General features: G+C 38.8%; 1 protein-coding gene across 2 annotated transcripts in view; it reads left to right on the top strand.

The window, feature by feature from the left end:
* WWTR1 (WW domain containing transcription regulator 1) overlaps positions 1–16,395 on the top strand; it is a 99,993-nt gene extending 83,598 nt beyond the window's left edge. For both annotated transcript variants that reach the window (XM_056564865.1, XM_056564866.1), the window contains exons 4-6: positions 8,706–8,839; positions 8,944–9,056; positions 10,475–16,395. In XM_056564865.1, coding sequence (XP_056420840.1) covers positions 8,706–8,839; positions 8,944–9,056; positions 10,475–10,656 — 429 coding nt within the window. In that variant the 3' untranslated portion in view covers positions 10,657–16,395. The remainder of the gene's footprint in view (positions 1–8,705; positions 8,840–8,943; positions 9,057–10,474) is intronic.
* The last annotated feature ends 794 nt before the right edge of the window (positions 16,396–17,189 follow it).

The following is a 17,189-nucleotide window of genomic DNA, read 5'->3' as shown; positions in this document are numbered from 1 at the left end:
TGGGACAGATTTGTGATGAAGATATTGTAAGTGGAAAATAGAAGGGGGCGTGGCTTTGTGGGACTGGGCATGATTTGCAAGCCAGACCGATGCACAAAAGGGTAGGTCATAAAAGGGGTGGGGCTTAAATTGTGGGCATGTCTTTGTGAGATGGGGTGTGGCTTGCAAGCCAGATTGACGCATTCACCAGGAGATGCAGAGCGGAGCCTGTGGAGTAAGGTACTGGAAGTCCCATATACTCGCATGGGACTTGAAACAAAAACCCATCTTTTATATAAGGGTTAATTTAACTATCATATCTTTTTATTTGACATATAAATAATATTTGTACCAGGTATTGAAATGTCTCCAGCCGTACAGAAGTTATGTGGGAACATATATTTCCCATTGACTTGCATGGGACTTTAAACAAAAACCCCAACCCTCACAAATGGGGTTAGTTAAGGGTTAAATTAACTATCCTATATTTTTTGTGGACATATAAGTAACATGTGACCAAGTATTATTGAAATATCTCCAGCCGTTTGGAAATTATGCAGTAACAAATATTTCCCATAGACTTGTATTGGACTTTAAACAAAAACCCCAACCCTGGCAAATGGGGGTTATTAAGGGTAAAATCACCTATCCTATGTTTATTATTGACATATTAGTAACATGTGGCCAAGTTTCATGTTAATATCTTTAGCCATTTGGACATGATGCCTTCGGCTGTCTGGACATGCTGCGAGTTGTAGTTTTGCAACAGCTGATAGTCCTAATTAATATATCTATTAGGTGCATTATTTAATTTACCTTAATAAAAAGATAACTCAAAGCACACGGTCCGCAGTGTTAAATCTGTAAAGTAAAATCCATGCCGCCATGTTATTTAACCCCATATTAGCACAGTTTTCCCCAGATCAAAAATGATCCCCTATTCACAGGATAGGGTATAACTAGCTGAATGGTGGGGGTGCGGCTGCTCGGACCATTATTGATACTAAGAATGTTGGAAAATTGTCCCCAAAATTAAGTGCAGTGCTTGTACACGCCTAGTGCACCATTCATTCTCTACTGGGCTTCACAGACATTGCTGAAAGCTTATTTTAAAAAAAAAAACAGCATCAAGAACTACACTAAAACTACATAAACTATATCTGTTTGTTCCAGCCAAAGGGAATGTTCCCACAACGTAAAATTCACATGGTGTATTTTATTTTACGCAAGTATTTTCATATACCCCATAGACGGCAAACTCTGCGGAGCGGAGATCCCCCAGAACATTGAACGAGTTCACTGTTCTGGCAGAATTTTTCAAGGGCATTTTTCGGGCGGAAAGTCTTCCTTGAAAACTCTGCAGTGATCACTGTGGAGCAGAATCCCATTGCCAGCAATGGGACTCTGCTGCACCGGAATTTCTGCTCCGAAATTCCATAGTGTGAACCCAGCCTAAGGCCTCTTTTTACAACACTTTTCTTTCACCCATGAATTCCAGTGATTTTCGTTATAATTTGACTTGGTTTTTTATTTGGGGGGAGGGGGATTAAATTCTATACAAAGAAAAGCATTTTCACAAGAAAAATATAAAAAAAAAGAAAACAAAAAAAAAGGGAACTCAAAAAAATAAATCTCCCTTTTTTTATATATGTGCATGTGCAGCTTTTGCTATAAAGGTTACAACTTGTGACAAGTATGTTTTATTGTCTATAATGATGCCATCTTTCCCGTTCTTATTTGGCCAGCCAGAGAAGGTTGTGTTTATGCAGAAGTACACCCCCTTGATGTTTTTATTGAGCTTTTTACATTGTTCTCTTATTAGGCTGGAATGCGTATTGGCTTGTTGATCTTTGTTAGGATTCGTGAATGAAAGATCTGTTGATACCATGTTACAAGACAGTAAATTTACTGCACCACAACCAAGAAAACAATCTTACATACCTGAACAATCCACATCCTCCTCAAAGGAGGCAGAATATCCCCGAGAAGTGCAAACTTTATTTTATCTGAACAGTTCAGCAGCTCCCAGAACAGAAGCTTTCTTTTTTGGGCTATCAGTTCTTACTTGCAGAGCCTTTGTTAGAAATGTATAGCCATGAACGGCCCCTGGCTATGTCTTGAGTGCCCGCACATAACATGATGGAAAGTCAGATACCCAAATAAATCCCCTCCAGTTATAAAGCTGTGTGTAATAGACTTTCACAAAGCTGCCCAGCAGAGCTTTTCTTTTGTGTCTACTGATGTTTAAAGAATACACAGGAATACATAAGCGTGTTATAAGATCATACTGATAACCTTACTTCTCATTTTCTACCCCCTCTAATGATTTTATAGACCATGGATGGCCCTTACACATTAGCATTGTCAGCCAAACCTCTTGAATTCCGTAGAACCAGCTGATCATCTAATGCATATGGTGGCTTTCTGATTCTCCCCACTATATGATGTTAAGGTGGAGGAAGAATCGGTTTTCAATTTTTACTTATATCCTCACGTTGATAAGCCATACCCAAAGGTGTCTGGCAGTGGTTATTTCCTTCTCTCTAAGCGTTAATGTGTATGGAGGGATAGCTCTCATGTCTATGGAGGGATAGCTATCATGTGTATGGGGGGATAGCTGTCATGTGTATGGAGGGATAGCTGTCATGTGTATGGAGGGATAGCTGTCATGTGTATGGAGGGATAGCTGTCATGTGTATGGAGGGATAGCTGTCATGTGTATGGAGGGATAGCTGTCATGTGTGTATGGAGGGATAGCTGTCATGTGTATGGAGGGATAGCTGTCATGTGTATGGAGGGATAGCTGTCATGTGTATGGAGGGATAGCTGTCATGTGTATGGAGGGATAGCTGTCATGTGTATGGAGGGATAGCTGTCATATGTGTATGGAGAGATAGCTGTCATGTGTATGGAGGGATAGCTGTCATGTGTATGGAGGGATAGCTGTCATGTGTATGGAGGGATAGCTGTCATGTGTATGGAGGGATAGCTGTCATGTGTATGGAGGGATAGCTGTCATATGTTTATGGAGGGATAGCTGTCATGTGTATGGAGGGATAGCTGTCATGTGTATGGAGGGATAGCTGTCATGTGTATGTAGGGATAGCATAGCTGCCATGTGTATGGAGGGATAGCTGTCATGTGTATGGGGGGATAGCTGTCATGTGTATGGAGGGATAGCTGTCATGTGTATGGGGGGGATAGCTGTCATGTGTATGGAGGGATAGCTGTCATATATGTATGGAGGGATAGCTGTCATGTGTATGGGGGGATAGCTGTCATGTGTATGGAGGGATAGCTGTCATATATGTATGGAGGGATAGCTGTCATGTGTATGGAGGGATAGCTTTCATGTGTATGGAGGGATAGCTGTCATGTGTATGGGGGGATAGCTGTCATGTGTATGGAGGGATAGCTGTCATGTGTATGGGGGGATAGCTGTCATGTGTATGGAGGGATAGCTGTCATATGTGTATGGAGGGATAGCGGTCATATGTATGAAGGGATAGCTGTCATGTGTATGGAGGGATAGCTGTCATGTGTATGGAGGGATAGCTGTCATGTGTATGGAGGGATAGCATAGCTGCCATGTGTAAGGAGGGATAGCTGTCATGTGTAAGTAGGGATAGCTGTCATGTGTATGGAGGGATAGCTGTCATGTGTATGGGGGATAGCTGTCATGTGTATGGAGGGATAGCTGTCATGTGTATGGGGGGATAGCTGTCCTATGTGTCTGGAGGGATAGCTGTCATGTGTATGGAGGGATAGCTGTCATGTGTATGAAGGGATAGCTGTCATGTGTATGGAGGGATAGCTGTCATGTGTATGGAGGGATAGCTGTCATGTGTATGGAGGGATAGCTGTCATGTGTATGGGGGATAGCTGTCATGTGTATGGGGGATAGCTGTCATGTGTATGGAGGGATAGATGTCATATGTGTATGGAGAGATAGCTGTCATGTGTATGGAGGGATAGATGTCATATGTGTATGGAGAGATAGCTGTCATGTGTATGGGGGGATAGCTGTCATGTGTATGGAGGGATAGCTGTCATGTGTAAGTAGGGATAGCTGTCATGTGTAAGTAGGGATAGCTGTCATGTGTATGGAGGGATAGCTGTCATGTGTATGGGCGGATAGCTGTCATGTGTATGGAGGGATAGCTGTCATGTGTATGGAGGGATAGCTGTCATATGTTTATGGAGGGATAGCTGTCATGTGTATGGAGGGATAGCTGTCATGTGTATGGAGGGATAGCTGTCATATGTGTATGGAGAGATAGCTGTCATATGTGTATGGAGGGATAGCTGTCATGTGTATGGAGGGATAGCTGTCATGTGTATGGGGGATAGCTGTCCGGTGTATGGAGGGATAGATGTCATATGTGTATGGAGAGATAGCTGTCATGTGTATGGAGGGATAGATGTCATATTTGTATGGAGAGATAGCTGTCATGTGTATGGGGGGATAGCTGTCATGTGTATGGAGGGATAGCTGTCATGTGTATGGAGGGATAGCTGTCATGTGTATGGAGGGATAGCTGTCATGTGTATGGAGGGATAGCTGTCATGTGTATGGGGGGATAGCTGTCATGTGTATGGGGGATAGCTGTCATGTGTATGGGAGGATAGCTGTTGTATGTGTATGGAGGGGATAGTTGTCGTCTATGAAGGGATAGCTGTCATGTGTATGGAGAGATAGCTGCCATGTGTATGGGGGTATAGGTGTCATGTGTATGGAGGGATAGGATAGGTGTCATGTGTATGGGGGGATAGGTGTCATGTTTATGGGGGGATAGGTGTCATGTGTATGGGGGGATAGGTGTCATGTGTATGGAGGGATAGGATAGGTGTCATGTGTATGTGGGGATAGGTGTCATGTGTATGGGGGGATAGGTGTCATGTGTATGGGGGGATAGCTGTCATGTGTATGGAGGGATAGGATAGGTGTCATGTGTATGGGGGGATAGGTGTCATGTGTATGGGGGGATAGGTGTCATGTGTATGGGGGGATAGGTGTCATGTGTATGGGGGGATAGGTGTCATGTGTATGGAGGGATAGGATAGGTGTCATGTGTATGGAGGGATAGGATAGGTGTCATGTGTATGGGGGGATAGGTGTCATGTGTATGGGGGGATAGGTGTCATGTGTATGGGGGGGATAGGTGTCATGTGTATGGGGGGATAGGTGTCATGTGTATGGGGGGATAGGTGTCATGTGTATGGAGGGATAGGATAGGTGTCATGTGTATGGAGGGATATATGTCATGTGTATGGAGGGATAGCTGTTAAATACAAAATAAGAGACAAACATTTTAGTAAATTAAAGGTTTTTTTTTTTTCTTCTCAAAACTAAAGCTGGCCATGCACTTGAGATGAATGTGCTCTGAACCCTCTAATTTCGGTAGGACAGCAAACTGGCTGTTTATGGAGGCCTCCCAATTTTTCCTGATTGCAGATGTCAGGGGAGAGAAGTATGGGGCAGTTTGATTGTAACATTCCCCCATTCTGTTATTATCCTTTTTACTCACTTTAGATGTGGTTGTGGAGTGCTCAGCTATAAAATATTTATGTGTTTGGTCAGCCATACTCCTTCACTTAAGACGTTCTTGTCAGCTGAATGTCGGGGCTGTAGTGATCCATTGGCTCAGCTGTGACTGGTACCGTAACTCACATAACTGTAACATTGAGAGTAATCCAGAGGTCCAAGATCCTTGCGTCCATCAATGTTTTAGTCCAGGAAAATCTTTTTATAATTTCCAATATAGTAAAGTTATGTTCAGTTTTTGATTTCTTGTCAAACATCTGTGTGCTTATACAAGATTTTATACTTATGCCTTACATTATTCTAGTTCAGATGTTTATTGGGAACTAAAGCTTAAAGGGGTACTCTGGTGGAAAAATTTTTTTTTTTTTTTTTATGAACTGGTGCCAGAAAGTTAAACAGATTTTTAAATTACTTCAAAAAAAAAAATCTTTACCCTTCCAGTACTTCTAAGCAGCTGTATGCTACAGAGGAAATTCTTTTCTTTTTGAATTTCTTTTTTTCTCTTGTCCACGGTGCTCTCTGCTGACACCTGACACCCGTATCAGGAACTGTCGAGAGCAGGAGAATATCCCAATTGCAAACCTATGCTGCTCTTGACAGTTCCTGATACGGACAGAGGTGTCAGCAGAGAGCACTGTGGACAAGACAAAAAAGAAATTCAAAATGAATAGAATTTCCTCTGTAGCATACAGCTGCAGCTGCTAATAAGTACTGGAAGGGTTAAGATTTTTTTTATATAAGTAATTTACAAAGCTGTTTAAAGGGGTATGCCAGGCAAAAACTTTTTTTTATATATCAACTGGCTCCGGAAAGTTAAACAGATTTGTAAATGACTTCTATTAAAAAATCTTAATCCTTCCAATAGTTATTAGCTTGTGAAGTTTTCTGTCTAACTGCTTAATGATGATGTCACGTCCCGGGAGCTGCGCATGATGGGAGAATATCCCCATAGGAACTGCACAGCTCCCGGGACGTGAGTCATCAGAAAGCAGTTAGACAGAAAAAAACAACTCAACTTCAGAAGCTAATAACTATTGCAAGGATTAAGATTTTTTAATCGAAGTAATTTACAAATCTGTTAACTTCCTGGAGCCAGTTGATATATAAAAAAAAAAGTTTTGGCCTGGAATACCCCTTTAACTTTCTGGCACCAGTTCATTAAAAAAAAATGTTTTACACCGGAGTACCGCTTTAACACCAATGCTATTATCAATATGACTCAAATAATGTTTTATGAAATCTGACCCTGATAGTTGGCCTTAAGGAAACAGAATGTTTATTTTTGTGATGCTCAGTCACATAGGTGCTGTCAGTTTAGTAACCTTTACAGATGATTGCTATGAAAATAAACTGTAAATGAACAGTCCACAGAACACTATCTATAGTCCTAAGGATCAGGTAGCACATTTTAGAGTGTTACTGACATATAATCATAGGAACATATGTAAAGTTTTGATTGGTCAAATTCCTGTGGCTGAGACCCCCACCAACCAGGTAGAAGAGCTCATCTAAGCCCTCACCTCTTCGGCACCTCCTCAGTGCTGGAAACAGACTCCATAGACTTTCTATAGTATCTTTCTCCTGTAGAAAGGAGATGGCGTAGAGACAATCACTCAGCTGAGCACTTCTCCCTGTTGTTTTCAGCACCCAAACCCCAACCAATCAAAACTTCTGCCATGTCTCTACGACACCCTCTACAACACGTAAAACATTGTTTTTGTAAGTGACAGTGAGGCTGCTTTCACACTATAAAATTCATCCGTTTTAAAGATCCGTCTGATGTTCCGTAATGAAAACCCTGAAAATCGGCCATTAAACGTCCGTTAGAAAATCCCATTATAGTCTATGGGATTTTTACATTATCCGTTTTAATCCGTTATAGTTTGTTATTAATAACGAACGTTATTTTGTGACGGAAGATAGTAACGGGAGAAATAGTGCATGCACTATTTCTTCCGTTCATTCTCCCAACACAAAATAAAGGCCGTTATTAATAACAAACTATAACGGATTAAAACGGATAATGTAAAAATCCCATAGACTATAATGGGATTTTCTAACGGACGTTTAATGGCCGATTTTCAGGGTTTTCATTACGGAACATCAGACGGATGTTTAAAACGGATGAATTTTATAGTGTGAAAGCAGCCTAACACTTTAATGTAGTTAAAGGGGTATCCAGGCCAAAACTTTTTTTTATATATCAACTGGCTCCGGAAAGTTAAACAGAGTTGTAAATTACTTCTATTAAAAAAATCTTAATCCTTCCAATAGTTATTAGCTTCTGAAGTTGAGTTGTTGTTTTCTGTCTAACTGCTCTCTGATGACTCACGTCTCGGGTGCTGTGCAGTTCCTATGGGGATATTCTCCCATCATGCACAGCTCCCGGGACGTGACATCATCATTGAGCAGTTAGACAGAAAACTAATAGCTAATAACTAACAGCTAATAACTATTGGAAGGATTAAGATTTTTTAATAGAAGTAATTTACAAATCTGTTTAACTTTCCGGAGCCAGTTGATATATATATATATAAAAAGAGGTTTTGCCTGGAATACCCCTTTAACATGTACACAACATGTGTGCGTTATGTTGTCACACCTGAAATCCTAAGACTTTCTTTCAAATAAAAGATGTCATTTCATGGGGTGATGTTGAAACAAGTGAAAATATATAATTAATAGATATAAGCAACACAACAAACTTGTTAGTACTGCCCAGGAAGCTAGGTGGAATAATGATGTTAATGAACAGAGTATAATGAAGTAGATCCAGGCAACGTGAGCGTAGGACACGTGCATAGATTTCAGTTCATGACTCCCTCTTCATGAGTCATGAGTCTTCCAAAGTGGAAGAGATGATGATACACCTTGTCTGTGCTTCACCCACCCATTGGCTCCAGGTTATCGGGATGAGTGGAAACTAATTATAGCAAAGCTTAATTAATGGATTGAGAATTTGTCGAAAAGACGACTGCTGACTAAAATATCATAGCTTACAGCAATCCAGTCACCTGTACAGCGCTTAGAAGCTTTTACAGAAATCTAATTAAAATATGTAGGTTAAATACTATTTCAACATTTATACATGTGACTATTTCATCATGCATGCTAATTTTTCGATATGAGAAGTCTATATCTGGTACACGTGTCCTAACTTATTTCTATTTTCTTTATCCAGGAAGCTGCTTTATGCCGACAACTTCCAATGGAGTCTGAAACCATTGCCCCTGTTCAGAACACAGTTAGCCCTCCAACAATGAACCAAGACATAAGAACCATAACAAACAACGGTTCAGACCCTTTCCTCAGCAGGTAAATTTACTTTGTTTCAAAGAAGACGTGGTTGATATGTAGAATATAGTTGACCTACATAAAGTCTATTTTCTAACCTTTTTTTAATCTGTATTCCTTTGCAGTGGACCATACCACTCCAGAGAACAAAGCACAGACAGCGGGCTTGGCCTGGGATGTTATAGCATACCAACAACACCTGACGATTTTCTTAGTAATATGGATGAAATGGATACAGGTAGGAATCTGTCTCAACCTAGATTTATTTACATTTTTTTGATAATGTATGTGCTTTATTAAAATTTTCAGTATATTATCTATGGGATTAACTCATAAATGTCACAAAAGAACTGGAGGCAAATTTATTATTAAAAACATAAAACATTTGTTTAAGACTGACCCATATTAAAGGGGTACTCCACCCCTAGACATCTTATCCCCTATCCAAAGGATGTCTGATCGCGGGGGTCCCGTCGCCGGGGACCCCCGCAATATAGCATGCAGCACCCACTGTATCTGCTTCCGGAACCGCTGGAGGTTCTGGCTCCCGACCACCCCGCCCCCTCAATGCAAGTCTATGGGAGGGGTTGTCACGCCCCCTCCCATAGACTTGCATTGAGGGGGTGGGGCCTGACATCACACGGGGACGGAGTTGTGACGTCACGTTCTTCCTTCCCCATGGTCGGGAGCCATAACCTCCAGTGGTTCCGGAAGAAGATACGGTGAGTACTGCATGCTATATTGTGGGGGTCCTCAGCGGCGGGACCCCCGTGATCAGACATCTTATCCCCTATCCTTTGGATAGGGGATAAGATGTCTAGGGGTGGAGTACCCCTTAAAACTTATATCATATTAAACTGGCGACTGGTGCCCACCTTTCCCCCATTGGTTTCTTGGTGGCCATCCATCAATCCATGTCATCAGCCTTGCTATGAAAACCAAGTGACTCAGCCACCCCCTGGTGCTTGCTGTTAAGCACTATTGCAAACAAACATATAAAATATTCATGAAGAAATCTGAAGACAGTCACTAGAACAAACTGATGACTAGTTATTGGCCAACACTCTTCCTGCTTGGTGACCTACATATTAAATAATAAAGTATTTATATATAGACAAAATGTTCTGCAGCACTTCATAGTTGGGAAAGTTACAAGTATGTAAAATAACAAAGAATCAAATAACAGTAAGATAAAATGGGAGAGTTCCCTGCCCATAAGAACTCAAAACCTTAATAATGCACTTGGGGTTACTGACTCTCACCGAGGACACTTAGTAGTATATGGAGACTTAATTTCAGGCAATGCTCCATGGGTACAAAATATGCAAATTCACTCCAAGAAGGAAAAATATTATACTTTCTTTTCCAAAATAGTCACTCCTCTGTAGACAGCTGTTTTAGTTTTTTTCCCCTTGTCGATACACACCAAAAATGTCTTAGATGCAACTCATGAGGATAATATTTCTCATTAAAGAGACTCAGTAATGTATGGAGACTTATTACGGGGCAATGCTTCATGGGAAAAATGTACAACCTATAAAAAAAAAAACTATAACAACCTATAATAACCAACCAAGTTCAAATCATAAATCTAAATATTAACATGGGTAGACATTTTTTTTCCTTTTATAATTGAATGCAAATTTGTCTCTACAGGTGAAATTCTGGGACAACCTACCTTGAACCTGAATCCACAGACACGCTTTCCAGACTTTCTTGATGCCCTTCCGGGGACGAATGTTGACCTAGGAACACTTGAGTCTGAAGATTTGATTCCAAGTCTGAATGATGTGGAATGCGTGCTGAACAAAAATGACACCTACCTCACCTGGCTGTAGATGCTGGTGCTCGGGCTGACCTGTTCCTGTATTCTTCCCTTTCCAATAACCTAGCTTTATGTTTTCCTCTTGTGGAAAGATATGATGAGCCTCATAAGAAGTTGTGCTGCCAGACTGCCTGCAGCTGTCTATCAACAGATCAAAGCTATATACTTCTGTATGTATAGAACATTTTCATTGTATCACCACTATGCAAGAGCTGTGAGATTATATGCAACAATCTGTGGCATATCTATACGAGGCCATCTTTAAGTTCTAGAGTCAGACCTGCACACGGGTTTACTTGTTTAGGAGACTAGGTTATAAGTTACAAGCCAATAATCGTACACAACATGTGCAGTATACTTTATTTATAAATGTAGAACCTAATGCATTTAACCGTTTTAATATAAGCTTTACAAATCATTGTAACATTACAAAAAATGTGCTGGAAATAGAGTAACAAGTAGATTTTTTATGCCAAGCTACCTAGGATGTTCTCTTTTTGTGTGTGTGTGATTTTATTTTATTTTTTATTTTTTTTGCAGAAGCACAAACATTACGTTTAGAGTTTTTCTTCAGTATATTACTGTATAGCTTTCAGATGGGAAAAAAAAAATTCTTCCAAGTAGCATTATGTTCTATAATCGTAAGACACTACAACAATGACCAGTTTGGTACTAACTACCACCATTGTTATAATTTTTATTTTATTTTAATTTTTTTTTAACAATGTGACTACAACCTTTTTTTTTTTTTTTACTGTTATTTTTAATGCATATTAGATTTTATTGTTTATTGTGTTAAGCTCTATTTTTTTTAAACTAATTGTAACTGATAAATTCAGGCTTTTTAAAAATACAATGTAACAGTATCTCTGAGATTATCAAAGGGAGTATTTAAAATACAAAAAATGAGGTATTGTCTCAAGTGGGTTACTGAAAATATCACAAAATTGGGTAATAAAAAAAAAATCAATTTTTATATGATATATATTTGAAACCCACCTTGTGCATTGTTGTTTCTTATACTGTTATGATAAAAAAAAAAAAATTATATATATATATATACTATTTTTCTATCCTGACCTTCCAACAGTGGAATATTATTCATTAGCTACAGTTGGAGAGCAGGGACTATCTGCAATATATTGTATATTACAGTGGAGATGTGGGACTGATTAAGCATTGAAAGTACCGGTTATACAGAATAGTCACAAATGCAGATGACGTCCTAAAAATCCATAATACTTTTTGAATCATTATAATATTTATATCGATATACTAAACTTTATTTGTAACTTTTTGAATAAACCCATTTTAAAGGCATTATTGATCAAAGTCTCTTGTGTCCGCAAGAGATACTCTTTGCACTTACAGCGGGTATATGGGCTTACTCCCTCTATAGTGTCTTGCAGTACGCATGCTCAGTTGCAGACCTGTTTAACTTTGGGCAGATGAAGAATGATCCACATTTTGAAGGTGCAGTTACTGGAAACTAGTGGCCTGCAGAGGGTTTTTTTTAACTTGGGTGGAGAGAGAACGATATAACTATATCTAATATTAACATTTAAGGGTACTGTAGATTTGTATGAAATAATCTACCTTTACCGTATTTGTAATCAATGTAAACACTGCATTTTGCCAAGTTCAGAGAGGCTTATCATTTTACTGTAGTGGCAGTCATAATAAAGTAAATGAAGTATAAAAATAAACTTATTAAAATTAACACAGTGTATAAGTTTTGCCCAGATTGGTCCTTCAGGCCATGTTCACACACAGTTTTTTGGCCATTTTTGAAGCCATATAAAATTATTACTTTTCTATATTTTATTGCAGATTTCCTTAACCTTTTTAAAGCCATTTTTTCTGGCTATTTTGTACCCAAAAATAAAGTACATACCATTTATTTAACGGTGTTGAAATTACATGAATTTCACATACATTTTATAAATCGTGTGTACTCATAGCTGATTTTTTATAGATCTCCATATTATTCACAGTATTAGACAAAAAAGATTATTGAATCATATAACGGCCGATATACCTGAATTTTACAGTTAAAATAATGGATGATTGTACTTAATGTGAACATAGCCTTAAGCACAACCAATTGACTAGAAACTAATGGCAAGAGGAAGCCTATGCCTTCACAACTACATGATATTATTTCATAGGGGACAATAGTTCCCATGTCCATGTTTATGATACCTAAATTTTGCCATTTGGGTCTCAATAGTATAAAGATTTCGCCATTGGGAAGTCACGGGCCAATGGGTACATTTTAATTTCTACATTAGGAAATATCACAGTAAAAAGATATTTATCCATTGCATGAGTTAGAGTCAACGTTGTGTTTCAACCAATGCTGGTAGTGATTTGAAAGTGAATACCGGTAGCTTATGATATCAGAGGTAGAGTGTAGACTTGAGTACTAAGTAGCAGTCAGGAGATATATAAAGTGTTGATATAATGTAAGTTGCTTATGGAAAGTGGATAATAGCCATAGACTAGAGAAAGGAATGACTTTGTGATGTGTGAAATAAAATCCTGTCCATTTAGATAGCATCAGTCATTTACAAAATAAACATTTTGTAATGAAACATTTGATACTATGTTTTCTAACTTTATTACGTTGCTTTAAATAAGAAGTATAGAGTTTTACAGTATGCTGCATGGATTTTGAGCAGTCTAGTTTTTGGAGGTTGAAATACTAAGGAGATTTACTGATGTCAGTACCACTGAATTACAAGGGAGCTGAAGCATTTATAGGCATGCAATATGAGAGGTCCGAAAATAAGTCTGAGATCATTTACAGTATGCTTGGCTCCGCTATAAATGCAGTTTGATTTGTTTCCTGCTGTACACCAACAGAGACAGCCCTACCCTGACAACAAACAGAACAACACACACATTCAACAACAACCATAAAGAAGCTGAATTGCATAAAGAATGGGGTAGTTGTAGGCAACACATAATATGCCAAATCATAGTGTTAGTTCGGCATTGCCAAAAGTACCATGTAAAATACAGCAGTAACTAATAAAGCAATTCACCTGTTATCAACCAAAGTATACATGGTTTTAATATAAAATATAGCTAATTTTTCCATGTTTCTAAGACCTTAAAGGGAATGTATCGCTTATATTAAACACAGTGAAACATTTTTTCTTTTATAATTTTCTCAGATTTCAGTAATATTTTTTTGTACATGATTATAAAGGCCACATTCTAGCCCTAAATTATGTTATTGACATTCAGAGATACTTGACCACAGCCACATGGGCCCTAGGAAACAATAGTCTCCAGATGACTCATTGACTTCTGTGGGAAAGATTTCTAGGCATGCCCTTTGACCCGTGCATAGGTTTTTGAGCAAAGATAAGTAGACGAGCAGTAAAAACAAACAAAAAACCTACTTTTAAACAATATGTCATTTTCCAATGATACATTACCTTTAAGATCATTCATATGTCCTACAGTGTTATTAATTGTTCCAAGCAGGTGGAAAAATGGGGTAGTTTTACATACAGAGAAGGTTGTTTTAAAGCTATGTGCCCCCATTCATATTTTAAGACAAGGTACCTCCTCCTTTAAATATGCTTTATGGGGAACATCATTAGATATATCTTGAAGGGGTTTCATACCAAGACAGTGCCAAATACATTTACTTTATTTTTAACCTTGGCCAAGATGATTAAATCTCATTGCATGTTGCAGGGAGGGGGGGGTGGGGGCGGGATACATCATTGTTTTTTTTTTTTTGTTAATGTAAATATTCTATTCCAAATTTTTGCTTGGCTACATTACATCCATTTACACTTGTGGATGAATCAGCAGTGTTATGTTTACTTGGACCGCAGCAAGTAGGACTTCTCTGGCTACAGAATGTGTTACGTAGATGATGTCATTTCCCAAATCCCATCTCCTTCTTTAGCCCAGTGTTTCCCAACCAGTCTGCCTTCAGCTGTTGCAAAATTACAATTCCCAGAATGCCATGCTGGGAATTGTACTGTTGCAGTAGCTGGAGGTACCTTGGTTGGGAGACTCTGCCTTAGCCCCTTTTGGTAGACCCACACACTTATGAACATGAGCTCAGATATAACCTTGTCTCTTCTGCCCATGCAGTATCTGATCATAGAGAGCACAATGGGCCATCACATCCTTTTGCTGATCCTTGAAATCATGACATGAAGTATTGTAAAATTTTTGTGATCAGCATAAGGGATTTGATTACAAGGTTGAGCTATGGTAACAAACCACTAGACATCAGGGACTAGGACAGTAACCACTGGAATTTTTATAGGGGCCACTGGGAAGACCACCTGACAACCACTTAACTCTTCTGAGATCAGCTATTTGTGATCTACTAGCTCATATAATCTTCTTGTAAAGGGGCCCTTAGCTGTCTTCCTTTAGCTAACTACATCTTTAATGTACCATAAAGATAAGAACTGATAGATATCTGGTTGTTGTTGGTTAAAGTACATCCAAAATATAGCATTACTGTTTCAAAGTCTGAGTGTGATCAAAAAAGGAGCTAGGGAGTTGTATTTGCCATAAAGTTCTGTTTACCTGATTGTTGTTGATCCAGGGTCTTCATCTTTATTCTCTAAGGCAACGTCTAGTAGTATGTATAGGAAAAAAAGCACCTGCCAACTATTGGTGACCACAGACATTAGGTATCATGCCCAAAAAAAGTTTGTAACCATTTTCTATGGTAACAAATCAGATTTTCTCAGAGTTTAAAGTCTGATCTAATGTAATGTGATTGGTTCCTATAGGAAACTATTTCTAACAATAGCTTTTATGCATGAGGCTCAGTGTGTCTTTTGTATAAACAGTGGAGTCTCTCATACAGGTTCTTGACACGGTGGCAGAGCTGTATTTGCCATTATGACCCCTGGGCCTTTGCATAGGGCAGCAGTGTTGAAGTGGGCAGCATTTAAGTGATGAAAGAAGTTATGAATACTATTGATGTAACTGCTTCCATGCTATAGCCTGGAGAACAAGAAAATACATTTTCCCTCTGGGTTAATCCACATGGGTCAGAATTGCTGTGAATTTTACCTGCATATTTGCAGCCGCAGTTGCTCATAATGTTGTGGATTTGTGATAGATTTTACCACATTCTGTAAAAAGGGGTTAAATCTGCAGTGATTTTGCTACAAAATCTGCATGTAATTTTTAGGATGCATTTGTGTCAGATCTGCATGAAAAAATGTTGACAAAATGTAGATACGGCCCTGTACCTGGGGTGAAGGAATGCTCAGAATTTACAGATGGGAGATCTGAAGGGTGACTGCACAGTAGCAGGGGGCAAAATATTTTATCAGAATTGCATTACATAAAAAGTGATTTTACATGCGGAGTTAAGCTTTAAATAATTGAATGTGAAGTTACACATTACAAACACTATAGTCAATATTGTGTAGCCCTGTGCTGACCGGCACTACATCAGTGCAATGTTTTGTCGAGGTTTAATTGTATGAAATTATTTTTTATTCTGTAACATGTAATTTTTAGACACTACAGTTAAGCTGAATTGTTCTGTTATTTGTGCATTCTTCCTATGTACATTATACTCAACTGAGAAGTTTGTTTAGCATCTGCATATGAACATTTGCTGCCTATGAAGCCAAGGGCCGCTGGATGAAACAAATTGCTAATACTCATTGTATTTCTTTCCTTTTTATTATACCAGTTTATTTAAATGAATATCCAGCTCTGCTTCTTTGTTTGGGCAACTATGCAATAAACCCTCCAAAATGTATTAAGTCTCATTTCTTATTTACTTTCTATTGGTCATATTTTCTATAAAGGGACACAAAACCCTAAAAGGTGCTCCTTGAAAAAGATTTCCGTTACCATGTATGTGTAAAGATATGTAAATAATGAGCAAAAAATTAGCCCTCGCCTATACGAAAAAATGAAATTGTTATAGATTGTCAAAATAGAGGGATTTTAAACTTACTAATTTGGTTGAAAAGTCTGAGATTTTTTTTTAAACGGTACAATCATAGAAAAGTATGTAAACATGAGTATTTTATCATAAATTGTACGGCATGTAAAACAAAACCTTCCAAAATTTGTGAAAATCCAGTTTTCTTTTCAATTTCGCCACACAAATAGTATTTTTTTGGATACGCCATACATTTTATGGTAAAATGTGTGATGTCATTACAAAAGACAACTGGTCTCGCAAAAGACAAGCCCTCATACTCGTCTGTAGATGAAAATATAAAAGAGTTATGATTTTATGCAAAAATAAAATTGATTTGGTCCTTAAGGCCAAAATGGGCTTGGTCTTTAAGCTCTTAACGATGAAGGACGTATATTTACGTCCCCCGCCGGCTCCCGCGATATGCCGCGAGGTCACACGGTGTCCCCGCGTCAAATCGGGTCGGTCCCGGCGGCTATCAACGGCCGGGACCCGCGGCTAATACAGGACATCTCCGATCGCGATGATGCCCTGTATTAACCCTTCAGATGCGGTGATCAAAGCTGACCGTCGCGTCTGAAGTGAAAGTGAAAGTAACCCGGCTGCTCAGTTGG

Source organism: Hyla sarda, chromosome 3 (genome assembly GCF_029499605.1).
Source record: "Hyla sarda isolate aHylSar1 chromosome 3, aHylSar1.hap1, whole genome shotgun sequence".
Classification (NCBI taxonomy): Eukaryota; Metazoa; Chordata; class Amphibia; order Anura; family Hylidae; genus Hyla; species Hyla sarda.
This window is presented reverse-complemented; position numbering and strand designations above follow the sequence as displayed.